The sequence below is a fragment of the Drosophila santomea genome, chromosome X (genome assembly GCF_016746245.2).
Source record: "Drosophila santomea strain STO CAGO 1482 chromosome X, Prin_Dsan_1.1, whole genome shotgun sequence".
NCBI classification, from domain to species: Eukaryota; Metazoa; Arthropoda; class Insecta; order Diptera; family Drosophilidae; genus Drosophila; species Drosophila santomea.
The window spans coordinates 13,587,089-13,603,660 of record NC_053021.2 but is presented as its reverse complement, the minus strand read 5'-3'; the positions used below and the strand labels follow the sequence as shown (position 1 = coordinate 13,603,660).

The following is a 16,572-nucleotide window of genomic DNA, read 5'->3' as shown; positions in this document are numbered from 1 at the left end:
TGGATTGGCGGTACAAAAGTGTCCTTTATTGGGGTTCCCTAAACGGAGAGGGGTCCAAGCTGCCAGCGATCTGAACCCAGATAAATCTGGGCTGCAATCCAAGCCAGCGTGTGCGTTCTACCCGGGATTCTTAACTCTAAACATATAGTACATACGCTAGGGACTAAAATAAGTATAAGTATTGTGATAAAATAATACATACAGCCTTCGTGTTTTGTTCCAAACGAAATTGGTGATCATAAACGGAGGCATTTGTGTTAAAGGTTACAAAATATTTACCGGCTCATTCGTTGTTTGCAAAAAGGTACATATGTTAAATTCTAACCGCTGGCTGCTTCACTCATTCTTAGTTTTTGTAAACGATTAACTGAAGATATAAACCTAGCATAATTCTAGAAGGAATATTAAGTAAACGAGTTTAAAAAAGTAAGCAGGCATTGCTGCCAAGTGGACGTACTCAGTTACGAATATAGTTAAAATCAATCAAATTGACGAGAATGTTTTGAAAACTAAAGATTAATTAAGCACTGAACTGCATTGATAAGGCATCACGGGAAAATCCAAGACCAATTAAGATTCCAATTTCCAATTATAGACCTATTTGCGTGATCTGCACTGACTTTTTTTGCTCGCTAAAACCAATAATATAGCACTAGGAATGTAATATAGAATTAGAGATAGTTCTAGGATACATAATATCGATTAGTATTGGAATATCATTGAGATTGCTTTATGTGATGCCGGCTATAGACGGTGACTATTATTGGCGGTCTCTTGTATACTATATATATGTATATATATATATAAGTCTATATAAAATATATACGTGTCTCAGCTATCGGGTATTGCATATTGTACGTTGGCGTACGAGTTCACTAAAGTGGATCGATTAATTTCACACAAATCGCGGGGTCGCATTGCTATCTGTAGTTCTAAATTATATTGGCTTGGTAATAATAGGTCAAGCATTAGCTACTACTTCCTACAGTTGGGATTATATTCTATCTATTGACGGAATTCACCACTGATAAGGCAATGAATTCACTTCAAAAATATGAAAATTATGATTGCTACCATGCGCTTTTTTTCTACTTGCTCGGTTTACCTTCGGGCCCCTAGACTCGATCCACCTTGGTGCAAACTTAACGCAATCGGAAGACATCAGTGCCACCGAGTTTCCAGTTCCAGTTCTAGTTCCTTTTCCATTGCAAATTCAGACAATATTGATCTCGATCTTGATGAGCAGCTGGTCGTCGGCGCAGAATCCCAGCTGTATGATGTTCGATATGTTGGCGTACTCGAGGAAACCGAATCCCCGTGTGCTGATCGCCTCGCGTGGCTTGTGAAAGGCCAGGATCTCCGGCTTGGTCATGATGGTGTCGTGCTGTGACAGCGTCGCATCCGCCGGATGGACCATGCACAACTTGATGCGACCCTTGAAGGGCCAGTCCAAGTGGTAATCATTCTCCGACTGCATCAGATGCACATGCAAGCTGAGCACATGCGGTTTCCTCGGCTGAATGTTTAGCCGCGCACAGAACTTGTAGCCGTGCGGCGAGGTGTAGCACTCGTGCGAGTACACCTGATTGTTGGCATTGGCCCGCAGGCGTGCCACCAAGGCGCCCAGCTGCTCGATGCGCCACACAATCGTGCCATTGCTGTAGCGCGGATCGACGGGCGCCTGCTGGCGAGCCAGACGCAGCTGCTTTTGCATATTCTCGAGTCGCGTCTCCTGCTCGCGTGTCCTCTGTTCCAGCACCACAATTCGCTGGTACATCGTTTGCACAATCTGCTCATCCACACCATTGGCATATTGCGGCGGTGGCGGCAGCTGCTGTCCATGCCCGTTCTCCACGGCGGAGCCACTTGTGCTGGGCTTGTGCGGCTGCCAGGTGGCAATGGCTGTCTGCTGGAAGGCTTGTAGCATCAGCTGCATGTGATGCGGCATATCCGCCTTGAGGTGCTCCTCCAATTGATTTGTCTCCGGTCGGCCCACAAAGTCGCACTTGATCTTGGCAAACGGGCACTTCTCCTCCTGCGGCTCCTGCTGTCGCCGGTAGGGACAACTGGGCAGATGGCGGTGCAGTTCGATGGGCGAGGCAACCACCGAACAGCCCAGCGACGAGTTGGGGCAATCCCGCTTCAGCTGCTCGATCTCGCGGCGTGTATAGTTGTCCGGAAAGATGTCGTGCTCGGCGGACAAACGCTTGTTGTCCATGGGGCAGCACTGATTGTTCTTCTGCATCCAGGCGGTGAGGCAGCTGCGGCAAAATCGATGCCCGCACGACGTCAACACCGGTTCATTTAGCCAATCGATGCAGATGGCGCACTCGTAACGCGAGTCCAGCAGCTCCTCCTCCTGCTCCCCGGATGTGTCCGAACCGGGCGCATAGTGATGGTTCTGATTGAGCGCCAGACTCTTGGGCGGTGTGGGTGCTCCGCTGGCCCCACCGCCGCCCGCTGCCGCTGTGGGCGTGGCACTACTGCTGGCCGCAATTCGGGCCGTCGACGATGAAGTGGTCGTCATCTCATTGCTGTTGTGCTCCTTCTCATCTGCATGCTGCAAACTGTGGGTGTGCGAATGCGTGTGTGCATGCTGGTGCATTCTGGCTGACTTCTGGTCGGCCTGGACACGCTGCATCTTTGCTGCTCCACTGGCCGCCGTTTGGCAATCGCTTTCAATCAACTAATTCAATTTGAATAATAATTTTCGTTCATGACTCCGCGGAACAGCTGTGTATCCAACGACGGTTGTGCAACACTGGCGGGGCGTGAATATACTGAAACACACATGTTCACACTGCGCGCGCGCCACACAACAAAACTTTATCTGGCAGCGTACTAAATTAGCCAACTTAAGTTGATGTCTTACAGATAACAGAAAATACCTAACACATTTATGAAAAATCATCACTTTAACGGTTGATTTTGGGTGTTGAAAGCAGTTAGCGTGTGTATAGCAGCGTCTGCCGAAATGCAGGCCAGTGCGAACATGCTCGTTGCGTTTTGGCGGCGGTGGGCGAGCATATAAAACGGCAGTGTTTTTCGGATTGGCAAGCAATCAGCTACGGACACCGGGCGCTGAAAAAAAGCAATAAAAAGAAACCGAACTCAACACGATGTGGATCGCGAACGAAAGCACTATCTGCGCACTGATGCCACTGGTGATTTTGGCGACCTGGCAGCTGTGCCTGCTTCCCGGGACAGATGCCAAGCACTTGGCCATCAGATCGCTCGACCCCCAAACCAAAATCGATTCGGAAACACAGCCCCTAGCCCATGTCCATAGTAGTAGTAGTACACGAGACGAGAGTGGTGCTGGCAGTGCTGCAGTGCATCGTCGGGAGCGGAGGCAACTCTCCGATTGGCTGATTGCGCCCAACACGCGCTGGTGCGGACGCGGCAACCTGGCCAATGGAACGTACAACGATCTGGGCGGCGCTTCCAAGGCGGACAAGTGCTGCCGGAAGCACGACCACTGCAAGATGTGGATCGATGGCATGTCCAATCGCTATGATCTCTTCAACTACCGCCCCTACACTCTGTCCCACTGCAGCTGTGATCTTCGCTTCCGCACATGCCTGAAAATGGCCGGCGACGAGGATGCGAACGCCATCGGAAAGCTATTCTTCAATGTCGTGCAGACGCAGTGCTTCGGCCTAAAGACAGAGACCGTGTGCGTCCAGCGGGGGGGTTCTGGGAAGGAGTCCGAGCCCTGCCTCAAGAAGGAGGTGCGTCACAAGGCCTTCCTGCGCGACAACAAGCGGTTCTAAGAGTCCTAGGTGGGTCAGCACATTCAATAGAGTTTCTAGTCACGATTATCTATGTGGTTTACTTCATACTCAATGTATGGATTAGCTTTTATCTTTATGCTTTGAATTATGAGTTACATTATTATGAGCATTTTAATTGGAAAACAATTTTGATAGAATCCCACTCATAGCAAACTAATGATATGCCTTAAGTCGAGATAAATGAAAATGTAAGACTAACAATTCGATTTTCTTCTTGTCAATATTTCAGTTAGCTCACGACGACCGGCAGGAATTTGAGTATCCCAAAGTCGCCAGCCCGCAAAAGGAGCTAACCACACAGACCGCCACTTGGTGCTGCAAATTGAGTTTGAAACTCGATGGGAAAGCACGGCTAAAACACAAAACACCATCATCATCATCATCAGCGTACTTAGGTGTATGGATTATGAGAGGAGGAGGAGAGACAGCCAGAGACAGCCGTCTATGTATTAAGCTATATACCAACATATCTATATGACTGTCAAGTGCTATTATAATGCGTAGTAGTCGATACGATGTACTAACAAACACCTAGTTGTAGTCACTCAATCTAGTTTAGGCCGACGAATCGAAAACAGGCTGCCAGAAAACCAAGTTTTTTAACTTAGCTCGTAGACCACATATGTATGTAGTTACCCTATTAAACACTGTACGTACATAATTAGTTGTAGATGTAGTAACTTAATAAATGGAATTTCCAAAGAGTAAAGCGAATCATAAACCATATAAATCATATCTGTGCGATTGTATTGGGCTCCGTAATCCGTGCTCGGCAATCCGCTGTGGAATGTCGCACTTTGCACTGGGCAATCGGTATCAGCATCCATCCCATCCATCCCATCCACCCATAGTATACGCGTATGTCTGGACTGTGATCGTCGCATTGACGTAGCCACATTGCCCCATCCCGATGACCAGGCGACCCCTGCCATTCGCATGGCCGCCTCTCTCAATGGGTGGCTACCACTGGGCCGTTCTGGGTCAGATGCGTCATGGTGTGCGGTGGCGTCTGGAGCGCTCGAGAAGGATCCATGGATTAGTCCAGGTCCAAAGTACATACATATGTATATGGGATTTAATTCGCCGCATATGTACATTGATTTGATGAGCGTGCTGGGAGGTCTAGTTCAAGAGAGTCCAGCATTATAATCGGCATGCCAGTGCCAGCGTGACGCAATTGAATATAAATAAATATTTGTATTATTATTATTCACTATTGATTGATTGATGATTGATGATTGGCTGTTTACAACAGAGGGGCCCGTCTGTTTGGGCGCTCGCAAGGCACTCGTAAATACTTCCTGTTCAGTTGGCTTCAATGTCAGCACATCACATCGCATCACATCTCATCGTAATCGTAGCTTTCGTTTTTTTCGCGTAGACGCGACTTTGGCTTACAATCGTAGTACAACAGTGCGTATACTCAATGCATTGGGATTTTTCTGCGCAAGCAGTTTATTTGTTGATTTCGCAAATAGTTACGTCACAAAAACTGCTGCCGCTTCGCAAATGAAAATTCATATTCCCATGCAAATGGGAAATTAAGAATAAGGCATGATTTTAAAATATTTCATATAGTTATTTCTATTCGAAATCACTCAACATTGAAACACAGTAGCTCTCAACTCCGTTGAGTTTTCAGAATATTCGAAACTACATACGCTTGATCAAAATTTTAGAAGAGTTAGAGCGATCTTTTTGATTTGTTTGGCATTGTGTTTGTGCAAGTGGAATTCGCTGCCCGAAATGGACACCACAGTGCCGATGGGCATGGTGCCCAACAGTCTCCATCCGATCCTCAATCCGCGACCCGTTCCCCTGCCCGTTACCAAGCCGCGGACCAAACTGCAGCAGGATGAGTTGCACGATGGCGTTGTGGCCTTCCAGTAAGCATGCCTAAACCCACTGACTCCACCACTTTCATCCCAAAAATTTCCAAACAAAGCAAGGAAAAGGTGCCGCCGCCGGCATCCTTGCGCTCCATTCCGCTCCAGCGGGCAATGTCCGAGGTGCGGAACGCGCTGCGTGCTCAGCCCCATGCCAGTGACATTCGCCTGCTGATCTTCACGGCGGCGGCCAGCAGCGTGGAGCACGAGAGGACCCTCGTCCCGGTGCCGCCGCAGTTCCAGGCGGCGCTGGGTTCCGGCTGCCAGGTGGATCGACTGCGTCGTGCCGTCGCCGACAACTGGACCTCCTGCCGCCTCATGCTCGACTGTCCCGTTGACGACGAGCAATATGCCAATATGGCGCCGGACGATGCGGACGCCCTGCATCTGCTGCACTGGATCCTGGTGGCCACGCCCTCGTCGCCCACTCTGCGTCGCATGTCGGGACTGCATTTGCGGCGACTTTGTCGCGTCCTGGGCCTGGCACGTCCCACCTCGGAGCCCGGTCACCTGCTGAGCATCAGCTATGAGCGGGATGATCCGAGGACGAGGGCTCCCAGTCCAAGGCCCAGTTACGCCTATCTGGGCGTGCCCTTCATGCACCTATATCGCTTCCTGGCCACCGGACGTCTGGTGCATCCGCCAGGTGTGCCCATCCGTTTGTATGCCCAACCGGAAACAGCCTTGGTTCACTGCGAGGAGCTGAGTTCGCTGCCCCAGGAGCAGGAGCATGTCCAGGTGGGCGAGCTGTCCACCGGCCCATCCACTGGCGAGAAGGAGCCGTCGGGCAAGCCAAGTGCACTGTGCTGGCGGAACTCCATACTGAGTGCACCGCAAAGGGCACTGGTCATATGCCAACTGCCCACCGAGTTGGACGAGTCCATTGCCCATTCGCCGGAGAAGCACTTTCTGGAATACTATGTGCAGGAATCGCTGGCGCTGCGACCCTGCTATCTGCTCTTGTTCGACGAGGCGGTGGCCTCCAATTCGATGTTCGCCTGGCCGGGCAGATGCATTGAGCTGGAGCACACGGCTCCTTCGATGGTCCAGAGAACGCGTGTCAAGATCCTAAAAACGGTCCGCAGTCTGGGCAGTCGATTGGAAGCCATTAGGCGGGCCATAGCCGCCATATAGCCGTCATATAGCAGTCATATAAAGATATGAAATTGTTTTTTTTAGAGTACTGATCTCGGCCAGTCGTGGACATGCCGACTCCGGCGCACTGCAGCTTCTTAATGTTTCGGAATTGTAAATAAACATTTGGCTACTATACCATCATATTACACTATTATATATAGTATAAATTTGTTTTTTTCTATATACATATGCAAATTTTTTACTATAAAACATAGATAAAGTGGAGGTCTCTGCTGCAATTGATGGATTCCAGATGCCTTCAGCGCGGCTGGGTCTGGTTGTGATCGCGATTGAGTGGACTGTAGTCCATCACGAATCTGCGGCGCCGTCGTTGGTACTGCGACTGTCTCAGGAAAATGCTGGCCAATCCCTTGACGGCCACATAGGTCACACCGCCGAGAAGGATGCCCAGCACATTGTTATTCTCGTAGATGCCGGCGTAGAGTGTACGGCCCAGGAGCAGGGAAATGGTGGGCAGACTGAGGGCAATGCAGAAGCTGGTGGAGGCGCGTCCCAGTTGCTCTGTTCCAAAGGCAGCGCCCAGTGGGCCATCCGCGTCCGGATACTCGCGCTCCAGCTCATCGAAGTACCCATCGTCCAGCGGAGCACCGGGCAGTGGCTGACCCGCAGCATCCAGATGCTCGTCGGGAATGGCACGACGATTGTACCAACGCAGCCAACGGATGACGCAGTCCTCCCAGCGCACCATTCTGCCCAGCAGCAGGAGCGTCGGCACCGAAGGCAGCAGGATCATCAGCAGCGAGGGATCCTCTTGGAGCAGCTTCATGCCCGCACTATAGCCCGCCAGTTCGAGCAATGTGAGGGCGCCATAGGTCACAGCGGAGAAGTAAACGTTGGCCGCCAAGATGCCCACGAGGACACTGGGACACAGGCGTTCGTAGCACATGTCCAGTCGCTCCAGCATGGTATCGAAGCGGCACAGTGGCGGCGTCACTATGATGTACTCCGTGCGGCATTGGTTGCAGGTCACCGGCACATCCGGGAACAGCATCTCCTTCTCATCCACCCAGCGACTCAGGCAGGACTCGTGCACCCACTTGTTGGTGCCGCGACAGCGACACGGATGCACCCAATCCCGGCGACGTTGATCCTCATCGCCCATCAGGCAAATCCAGCACATCCTGTCATCCTCCGCATCTTCGGTTGGCGGCTCCAATCCGCTCCTCAAACGGCGACCTCGATTCTGCAGCGGCGATTGCACCCAGTGGCGTCTCATTATGATGGTGATCTTGGCGATGGCTATGATGACCTCAGTGGATCCAGGGATCCAATCTCCAAGCTGAGCAAGTGAAATTTTGTTCCAGTGCCGGAAGGTAGCAACTTGGATTTGGTACGCTTACAAAATGGCCCGTTTGTGTGTACTTTGAACTCCAAGGTTCCTAAGTTTTGTACTTATCAAATTGGGTACATAACATTTCGGAATATCTACTATTAAATTTGATACATAATATTTCGGAATATTTCCAATCAAATTTTATATATAATATTTCGGAATATATACCATTAAATTTGATACACAATATTTCGGAATATCTACCATCAAATTTAATACATAATATTTCGTAATATTTCCCATCAAATTTTATAGATAATATTTCAAAATATTTCCAATAAAATTTTATATACAATATTTCGGAATATCTACCATCAAATTTTATACATAATATTTAGGAATATCTACCATTAAATTTGATACATAATATTTCGGAATATATTCCTTCAAATTTGATAAATAATATTTCGGATATCCTGTAGGATTATTCCCTCAATACAGTGAAATTCTGTTCAACAGAACTTTTTGTTACTTCCCAACTAACTCCTATCATATATTTCATATAATAAAATATTAAAAACTCTATTTTGAGGCGTTTTTCGAGTGTATTGCCAACGGTGCACTCTGCTTTTAGGTGGCTTACTTTCGGCGAATGTGGCACATGCCAAAAGGAAAACCTGTTGGCTCACAAAGTGAAAATAGGCGAAGGCCAAGTGCAAGAGCCACCACACAAACTGGATCCGCTGCCTGTGGATGCAAATGTGGCTTCGCCTCCTTTTCAACCCAACACCCGTATGAAACGTAAGTAATCCAAGTTCGCACTTACCATCCCGATGATGATCCTCAGCTGAAAATGGGTTATTTTAGGTGTCCAAATCAGGAGCAGCAAAATCACCAAACACTGAACATAAAACTCATATTCACATGCACATTATCGAAAATTCACAAAGTCGGAAGAAACAGAAAAAAAAGTCGCGACGGACCGAAAAATAAGCAGAACCTGTCGACTCGAGAGCAGAAGAACATTTGGCCAGGCTCGAAGATCTGCGGCTTGGCCAGAATTTGAGAACCAGACTGGGAAAGCCAGCCTTTCCATTCCACTTTTCCGCGTTGGCCACCAGCTACACGCAGCCAAAAGTGCAGTTTAAATGTATCTATTTCAAAGAAAGCTATTTATATTTATATTTCATAATATAACTATATTCTAAGCATCGTTTATAAGCATTTGAAATATATCTCACTTAAGGTGTTGCTATTATAAATATGCCCACAAATATATGTGCTTTTTTCTAAGTGTACTGGCCAACGGTAAAGTGTGGCACCACTACGAATTGGGCCAGAAATGGGTGACCAAGTGGCGCTGGCTACGAAGCGGAGGCTACTCCGCTCCTGACAGGTGCTTCGCCTTGGGATGCAAAAAATACAGAAAAAAATAGGTGGACGAGGATTGGGTTGGGGGTTTGGAGATCGAAGATCGGCGATGGAGGAGATGGAGGAGATGGAGAAGATGGAGATGGTGCACCAATGCGATTCGGTGGTTAGCGAGCTTCTGTTCTGCCCGATTAGCGATCATTATCGATTTCACTTGCAGTTCGAAATTTACCAAGTTTCAGCGCGCTATACACTGCGCAAAATGAGTGGAGGTAACTGCAAATGGAAAGCTGAATTTATTAAGTTGGCACACTGCGTGTTCTCATTTATTGCTCACACTAAGGAAACTAAGTCAGCCTATAGATCTTCGTGGCCTATTGTGCCAAATTCGATGGCACATTTTTCTCAGTGCATCGACGATAATGGGCGTGTTCAATTGGTGCCGTTTAAACGCTCGCCGAGATTCATACCCTTGATGAGCGTGTAGAGCGAGAACGAGAACTTGGCTATCTGAAAATATGAAAAATATTACTCAAATAGAGGATATGCAATCCTCTCCAGAATTCCTAGCTGCTCATCCACCCGAAAGTATAGCAAGTATAGAGTTACACTGAAAAAAGAGACACTCACACTGAAGTAGGTGGCCAGATTGATGGGGAACAGCTTCATGGCGGTGAGAGTGATGGGCTGCTGGGCGCGATGGAGATAGTAGAGCAGCATTTTGCGGAACCGGGCACTCTGGCCCAGCCACTGGCACTGGAAGATGGCCAGGGCCAGCTTCTCATTGTCCAGCATCAGCGAGGTGGCCTGGTAGCAACATGGAGCCGTCTGCAGCGGCACCGCCATCAGATAGATGATGGAGGCGATCTTGGTGTTCGTATTGGCGAAGATGAAGATGTTGATCATGGTGGTGCCCATGATGGCGGCGGTGATCAGGAACTGAACGAATATGGTCCTCGAGATGACGGGACTGATGCAGTCGAGCAGCTGCAGCATCGTCTGATGGTCGACAATGCAGCGTTGCAGCTCCGCACAGTGCTCCTCCTGCCGCCGCTCATCCGGATTGATCTCCAACTGACCATTCTCATCCCTGCCCAGCTTCTCCACCCGCCTGGCCAGCAATTGCACCTGCAAACGGACCACATACAGATAGATGACCGCATACACATCATCGCTGGCTTGATGCAGACACGTCCAGTTCATGATGAGGAACTCGATCCAGGCCTGGATGCAGAACTGCATCTGGGAACGCTGCCAATCCAGGCCAGGCAAATAGAGGGCATATGGTGGCTGGCCCAGCAGGAAGGCGCACAGAAACGTCGAGGAGGAGTAGATGACATAGCAGATCTGATAGAACCACACCAGATAGTTGCAGAACCTAACCGCGTCCAGGATCGACTGGAATTCCTTCTGCTCCCTGCACCTGGCATCCAAGGCGGCCAGATGATGCTCCGCCCGGCGTAGCAATGGCAAATTCCAGGCCAGTGCCACAATCTTGGCCGGCAGAAAGACCGCATCGATGGCCACCTGGGCGGAGGTCAGCACCTGGGTGATCTCCATGCCGCCCATGTACCGATAGCTGGTCACAAAGCACGCGGGCACGAACAGCAGTTGCCACACATACATGACCACCGAGAAGCAGCGATAGATTCGCCTCCATGTCGTGCTCCTGGTCGGACGACTGCCATCCGGCGCTTGCATGCCCAAAGCATAAAAGCAGTTGAAGAGATTCCTGAATGCTCGCCGGGATTCGGGCACTTCCTGCTCCGTTTCCACGCGACTGCTCAACGTCATGGCTGGGCGACTTTTGAGCCCTGGGAATATCCGAATGTCCTCTTTTATAGGCTCCCCCAATTAAAACTTTACCCTCATTTCGATTTATGTTTTTCTTCTTTTTTTTTGTTTTTCTATAAAAAATAGTTTTTATTTTCGCATTTTGGTCTCTGAATGATTTAAATGAATCGTCAATTGTTAATTGCTAATTTGTACATAACATAAGTCACAAGCAGCATTTTGTTATTGCATATTTGTGAGTCCTTTCCGCCCCCCCCCCCCTTTCCCCTTTACCCCCTCCCATTAGCTTAATTCAAGTCGATTTGAATTTGAATTCAATTTCTCCGCTTGCTAATTCAAAGGCAATTAAGCAGCAAATGGAAACAAACTTAAGAATTCGAAGCCTTCCGTCTAATTAATAAATAATGCAGGCAAATGCAATTAAGCTAGTGTGTAAACTGCTTTCCTTATTATTTTTTTGTATTTCTCTTTTTTTTTATGGGCAGATGCGTGGCTATATTGCTTGGTTTTGTGGTCAATGGTCAATCGGTTCCTATTTTTGGTTAACTTCGGCTTTGTGTGAGCATAAACAACGATTTGTCTAAATTATAGTTATTAATATGTATGTATGTATATGCATGTATGCATGAGGAGGCCCATTTGCCACCCGCTCAATAGAAAATGTGGCCTAGTGGGATTCAGGATTCAGGATTCGGGATTTGTTCGAGTGGCAAACGAGTCGAGTAACGAAATCTTCATTTGAATTCAGCTCTTTGAGAGACGAAGGATGCTATTTGTGCATGATGACACATTGTCCGGGGTGTTCAAAAAAAATATCTAAAGATCTGTGGTGTTTTACAAAATATTGAAATTAGAAAAACTTCAATCCTAAGTTTTGAAATACAGCATGAATAGAACACCTCAAAAACCAATGTGATTATATAGTATGTATCTGTATCTATATGTACGCGGCATATATGCAAAGGTAGTCAAATTCATCGCCATTATATCATTATCATAGCTATTCAGTATTTGGAAAAAACAGCAGCAATATGCTTCTTTATGTGTTCAATATATATATCTATATATATATATATATATGTATGTATATGCATGTATATACTCGTATATATCCATTATAAGTAATTGTAAATCGATCGAGTTAAACTGGTATTCAATTCAATTCAGAGCTAGTGGTTTTGTGGGTTAACGCGTCTATATCGGTCTAGAACTAGGTGTCTATAACTAGGTATATGAATATATAAACATTTTGTCAGACTTAAAAATGGAGCTTACGGCTTACGGCTGGCGTGTGTATCTTGATCGGGATGTGGTGTCCTCGGAATTACAAAGTATTACTATTTATTATTGTTGTTGATGGCTTGCTAGCTGGCTGCACTTAATCTGAATCAGTAGTCAGTAATCAGTAATCAATACAATAAATTGGGAGTATATAAGCCATATCAGGGGGATTCTGCTAATCTTACACGAGGGATTTGGGATTCGTTTGGTTGTGTGTTATAAATATTTTGGGTTTTGGGAATCCGGCATCAGGCAAAACTAGTGAAGTCTTCACTCTACTTTTAAGGCAAATCGCACAAGTCGGGGGCTGCACAAGTGTGTCCATGTAGGTCAGCGTCACCAGGAGCACTCGGAATCCTCGGCCAGATCTTTGTAGATCTCCTGATTGGTTTGGTTTTGCTTGCTAACATTAACATCGAATTGTATATATATTTACTTGGATGTGAACAACTTGGTAACTACTTTTTTTTATGTACAGACAGTGAGTGTACGCTGCTTTGATTTGAAATTCTGCATATAGTACTACCTATAGTATCTCTCTCTAGCCACAAGGATACTTCGTAATTCGTAATGCTCCTCCGTTTGATATATGTTTGTTCTAATTCTTCCTGAAAACCATTTGATTTATCTGCGCTTTTCTCGACCATTGATATTGTGTTTTACTGCAGCTTTTCATATTTGCTTCACTTCCCAATTGCTTCACTTCCCAATTGCTTCACTTCCCAATTGCTTCACTTGCCAATTGCTTCGCTTGTAGATGGATTATTCAGCAGCTCATAGATCGATGCAAACAACGCCTCCTGAATCTTCCAGCTGCTCTGGCTATCCCTCTCTGTTTCGCTTGCCTAGATGAGCCTGTCCTGCTCTTTCACAAGCGGTACTCATAGTGCGCCGATCGAGAACGCCGTGCACCCGAGTACCAGCGATAGGGAACCCGCTGCTGGTGCAGCGCCAGGCCGGCTGCTCCTCCGCCGGTCCCAATGTCCGCGCCCGGACTCCGCGCCAACTGCAGGGTCAGCGCCAGGCGCGATTGCTAGGAGGATGAGGCCGATGGCGACGGAGTGCTGCCACTGGACGCCTGTCGCTGGCGTCTATGCTGTTGCTGCTGTTGCTGCTGATGCTGCTGCTGCTGTTGATGTGGCAGCTGCATCGCCGGAGCTGTCATTCTGCGTCCCAAGGCGGGCAGCGGATTGGCATCCAGATAGGCCTCCGGACTGAAACGCACCCTGCTGTGCTGCGAGCCAATGGAACCCTCTTTGGCACTCAAGTAGGAGCTATCATCGCTGGTCAACGAGTCCGGCGGCGTGGGATTTGTGGGTGTGCCCTGCTGCGACGATGTGGACCCATTGCCGCCATTGCCACTGTTGTACTTCTTCAGCGAGCTGCGCAACTTGGACTGACCGGTCGCCAGTGGTGGTGGTAGCGAAGCCACCACCACCGAAGCCACACCCGATTGCTGATAGCCCAGCGAGAGGACATGCTGCTCGAAGGGCAGACTGGCCGGTCGCGTCACTGCCGCCGTGGCATATTTGCTCTTGGTCATCGGCAGGGGACTGTGGATGAGGCGGTTCAGCAGCTTGGGCGAGCCGGCATACAGTTCCTGCTTTGTGGGTGGAGCCACTTGCTCCAGCTCCCGCTCCCGCTCCCGCTCTCGCTCGCGTTCCCGTTCCCGTTCCCTCTCGTAGTCCGCATTCAAATTGAGATTGTTGTAGTCGTAGCACAGCAGCTCTTCGTGCTCGAGCAGCACATTGGAGTTATTCGAAACGGTGGAGGGCGTGCGTCGATGTCCGGCCGCACTGACGCCCATCTGCGGCACCCGGGGCGGTGGTGTACGGGTCTGGCTAACTGGACAGGGTACGGTCACGGGCAGCGGCACCACTGGCGCCTCATACTGATAGTCGTAGTAGTCCGGCAGCCGATGGTTATAGTCGTAGGAATAGTCCGGATACGATTTGCAATCGCGCTCGTAGCTGTAGTTCAACTCCGGCCGGTATGGAAAGTAATTGGAACCTGTCAACGGGCAAGTAAACAATTGGGAGATGGCAACTACTTGTCGAAGGAATGAATGCAAACTCACCGAAGTAACCATTTCGATAGTTTCCCCCATCGTTGGAGTAACTGGGTCCGTTTCTCAGGTAATCTGCTGGCGCATAAAGTGGCGGTGGACCGATGCCGCCGCCCACACGGAACTCCTCGAAGGCATCCGGTTGGGGATTGGCGTTGCCAAAGCTGCTGTTGCTCAGCTTACGGCGTGGCGATGGCGTCGGTGGCTGCGTTCCGGCGTAGAGTGCACTCACCACCGCTGGTGGCTGTGATGGCGCTACTGTTGTCACCACGGCCGATGGAACTGGCTGTGGTTGCTGGTGGTGGTGGTGTAGGTGGTGCTGCTGCTGCTGCTGCTGCTGGTGATGCAACTGGTGCAACTGATGCTGTGGTGTCCGCTGCACGGGTGTGTAGTACGGCTGACTGCCTCCGATCCGCCGGGCCAGCGATGTGGGCTGCGATTTGCTGATCGGAGCTTCAATGCCACCAAATCTTTGGGTCAGATAAACAGATAGTGGACTTTAGTTCACAAGAATTCATGCATTGAACACTTACCTTGCTGGTGTGGCCATCTTCCGGGGCGTGCCTTCCCTTAGATCCTGCTGCTCGCCCTCCTGCTGCTTCAGTGCCACATCCACCTCCAGTTCCAGCACCTGCTCCTGCAGTGAATCCATCTCCTCCGCACCGGTAATTGCCGCTTTCGGTGCCGCTTTCAGGGCGGGCACCTCGCTCAGCAATGTGGGATGCACCGGCGACACGTTCGACATCCGGACATCGTATCCGGCCGCCACGCCCGCCAGCAGCGAGGCCATGTTGTACAGCAGCAGCTCGATCACGGAGAGCTTCGGCTTGCGCGCAGAATCGCCGGCGTAGAGCGTCGGCAGTGGTACGTTGCTGGTGAAGCGGCTGAGGAGATACGGCGATGGCGACATAATTGGCATGTTGGTGGCACCCGGACGCCAGTCATCCATCTTGCTATTGCCCTGGTATCCTGGTGGTCGGTGGCATCGGTGGCAGCATTCCAAGGCGGATATGAGACATGATTGAGTTACGGAATATGGCTCTGGCTTGGGTATCGATGGCTGGGATATATGGTCGGTAGTCGGATAGTCGGGTAATCGGATATTTTAGGGAATCGGTTGGTCAGGTAGACGGAGTGGGTACGAGAGTAGATGGATAGTAACCGCAGGCAACACCAAAGTTTAACCACCGCATACCAGGAGACTCTGTTCGTCCTATTAATGGTTAATCTCTCTGTCCAAAAGGGGGGTTTGTGCTCAAGCACAGAGAAAGTCCAAACTTAACACACAATTACTACGTTAATAAATATATAATAAATAACTACTAAAATCTAAATAATTGCAATAAATAGTTTAAATGTTTGTTTGATTATTGGATTATTTCTCTGTGCTTTTCAGCGGCGAGGCAATCAAAACTGGTCGGCAGATTGTCTTAAGTTGGTTTTATTGTCTGATTTCTGTTTCTAGGTATTGGTTTTTTTTATTTTTTGTTTTTTTTTTTGGGATGGCTTGGCCCCAAAACATGGAAAATACAATAATATACAAAGTACATTGAAATAGAGTCGAGCACTAAACGTAGAATGAACAAATCGTAAAAATGAAGCATAAATATACAATTGAAAATTTTCATAAAAATAATACAAAAAAATTATCATTTCTTTTTCGTTTCATTATCGTTTTTTGATCACAGGTTTTTTTTGTGTTGTTGTTGTTTGTTGTTGCTTTGCGCGATTAACTCTTGTGCTTTTGTAAAAGAAATCATAAATAAATAAAATGGAAAACCCGATTGCATAATAAATGTAAATAAAACTGTGCTCAAAATACCAAAAAAGTCGAATATAAAATTAAAATAAAAAATGCACCGCAAATCGTCTTGCGAGTTTTTCGTTAAGTGTAGGCCACAACGAAATGCGGAAAGCGATGGAAATTTGGAAAATATCTCTTACATAGAA

General features: G+C 48.3%; 6 protein-coding genes across 6 annotated transcripts; 2 read left to right on the top strand and 4 right to left on the bottom strand.

Moving 5' to 3' along the window:
• Positions 1 to 4: 4 nt before the first annotated feature.
• LOC120456203 (TNF receptor-associated factor 6) lies at positions 5 to 2,751 on the bottom strand. The gene has a single exon (XM_039642883.1). It carries the CDS (start codon positions 2,639 to 2,641, stop codon positions 1,214 to 1,216), a length of 1,428 nt encoding a protein of 475 aa, XP_039498817.1. The 5' UTR covers positions 2,642 to 2,751; the 3' UTR covers positions 5 to 1,213.
• A 242-nt stretch (positions 2,752 to 2,993) lies between these two features.
• LOC120456223 (acidic phospholipase A2 PA4) lies at positions 2,994 to 4,515 on the top strand. Its single transcript, XM_039642906.2, has 2 exons — positions 2,994 to 3,782; positions 4,024 to 4,515. Exon 1 carries the CDS (start codon positions 3,120 to 3,122, stop codon positions 3,771 to 3,773), a length of 654 nt encoding a protein of 217 aa, XP_039498840.1. The 5' UTR covers positions 2,994 to 3,119; the 3' UTR covers positions 3,774 to 3,782; positions 4,024 to 4,515.
• An 879-nt stretch (positions 4,516 to 5,394) lies between these two features.
• LOC120456212 lies at positions 5,395 to 6,971 on the top strand. Its single transcript, XM_039642892.1, has 2 exons — positions 5,395 to 5,680; positions 5,740 to 6,971. Exons 1-2 carry the CDS (start codon positions 5,541 to 5,543, stop codon positions 6,812 to 6,814), a joined length of 1,215 nt encoding a protein of 404 aa, XP_039498826.1. The 5' UTR covers positions 5,395 to 5,540; the 3' UTR covers positions 6,815 to 6,971.
• On the bottom strand, positions 6,946 to 8,200 carry LOC120456215 (E3 ubiquitin-protein ligase MARCHF5). Its single transcript, XM_039642897.2, has one exon. The coding sequence runs from the start codon at positions 8,052 to 8,054 to the stop codon at positions 7,077 to 7,079; it is 978 nt and encodes a 325-aa protein (XP_039498831.1). The 5' UTR covers positions 8,055 to 8,200; the 3' UTR covers positions 6,946 to 7,076.
• A 1,640-nt stretch (positions 8,201 to 9,840) lies between these two features.
• LOC120456210 (odorant receptor 7a) lies at positions 9,841 to 11,276 on the bottom strand. Its single transcript, XM_039642890.1, has 2 exons — positions 10,113 to 11,276; positions 9,841 to 9,992 (listed from the first exon to the last, which is right to left on the bottom strand). The coding sequence occupies exons 1-2, from the start codon at positions 11,274 to 11,276 to the stop codon at positions 9,915 to 9,917; spliced, it is 1,242 nt and encodes a 413-aa protein (XP_039498824.1). The 3' UTR covers positions 9,841 to 9,914.
• A 1,008-nt stretch (positions 11,277 to 12,284) lies between these two features.
• LOC120456189 lies at positions 12,285 to 15,924 on the bottom strand. The gene is made up of 3 exons (XM_039642869.2): positions 15,156 to 15,924; positions 14,635 to 15,092; positions 12,285 to 14,567 (listed from the first exon to the last, which is right to left on the bottom strand). Exons 1-3 carry the CDS (start codon positions 15,569 to 15,571, stop codon positions 13,591 to 13,593), a joined length of 1,851 nt encoding a protein of 616 aa, XP_039498803.1. The 5' UTR covers positions 15,572 to 15,924; the 3' UTR covers positions 12,285 to 13,590.
• Positions 15,925 to 16,572: the final 648 nt, after the last annotated feature.

Excerpts from the sequence above, each read along its gene's own strand:
- LOC120456203 (XM_039642883.1), bottom strand. The coding sequence starts at position 2,641 with ATGCAGCGTGTCCAGGCCGACCAGAAGTCAGCCAGAATGCACCAGCAT.
- LOC120456223 (XM_039642906.2), top strand. The coding sequence starts at position 3,120 with ATGTGGATCGCGAACGAAAGCACTATCTGCGCACTGATGCCACTGGTG.
- LOC120456212 (XM_039642892.1), top strand. The coding sequence starts at position 5,541 with ATGGACACCACAGTGCCGATGGGCATGGTGCCCAACAGTCTCCATCCG. Across the intron at positions 5,681-5,739 it reads GATGGCGTTGTGGCCTTCCA|CAAGGAAAAGGTGCCGCCGC; the intron begins GTAAGCATGCCT and ends TTCCAAACAAAG.
- LOC120456215 (XM_039642897.2), bottom strand. The coding sequence starts at position 8,054 with ATGAGACGCCACTGGGTGCAATCGCCGCTGCAGAATCGAGGTCGCCGT.
- LOC120456210 (XM_039642890.1), bottom strand. The coding sequence starts at position 11,276 with ATGACGTTGAGCAGTCGCGTGGAAACGGAGCAGGAAGTGCCCGAATCC. Across the intron at positions 9,993-10,112 it reads ATCTGGCCACCTACTTCAGT|ATAGCCAAGTTCTCGTTCTC; the intron begins GTGAGTGTCTCT and ends TCATATTTTCAG.
- LOC120456189 (XM_039642869.2), bottom strand. The coding sequence starts at position 15,571 with ATGGATGACTGGCGTCCGGGTGCCACCAACATGCCAATTATGTCGCCA. Across the intron at positions 15,093-15,155 it reads AAGATGGCCACACCAGCAAG|ATTTGGTGGCATTGAAGCTC; the intron begins GTAAGTGTTCAA and ends TCTGACCCAAAG. Across the intron at positions 14,568-14,634 it reads CTATCGAAATGGTTACTTCG|GTTCCAATTACTTTCCATAC; the intron begins GTGAGTTTGCAT and ends GCCCGTTGACAG.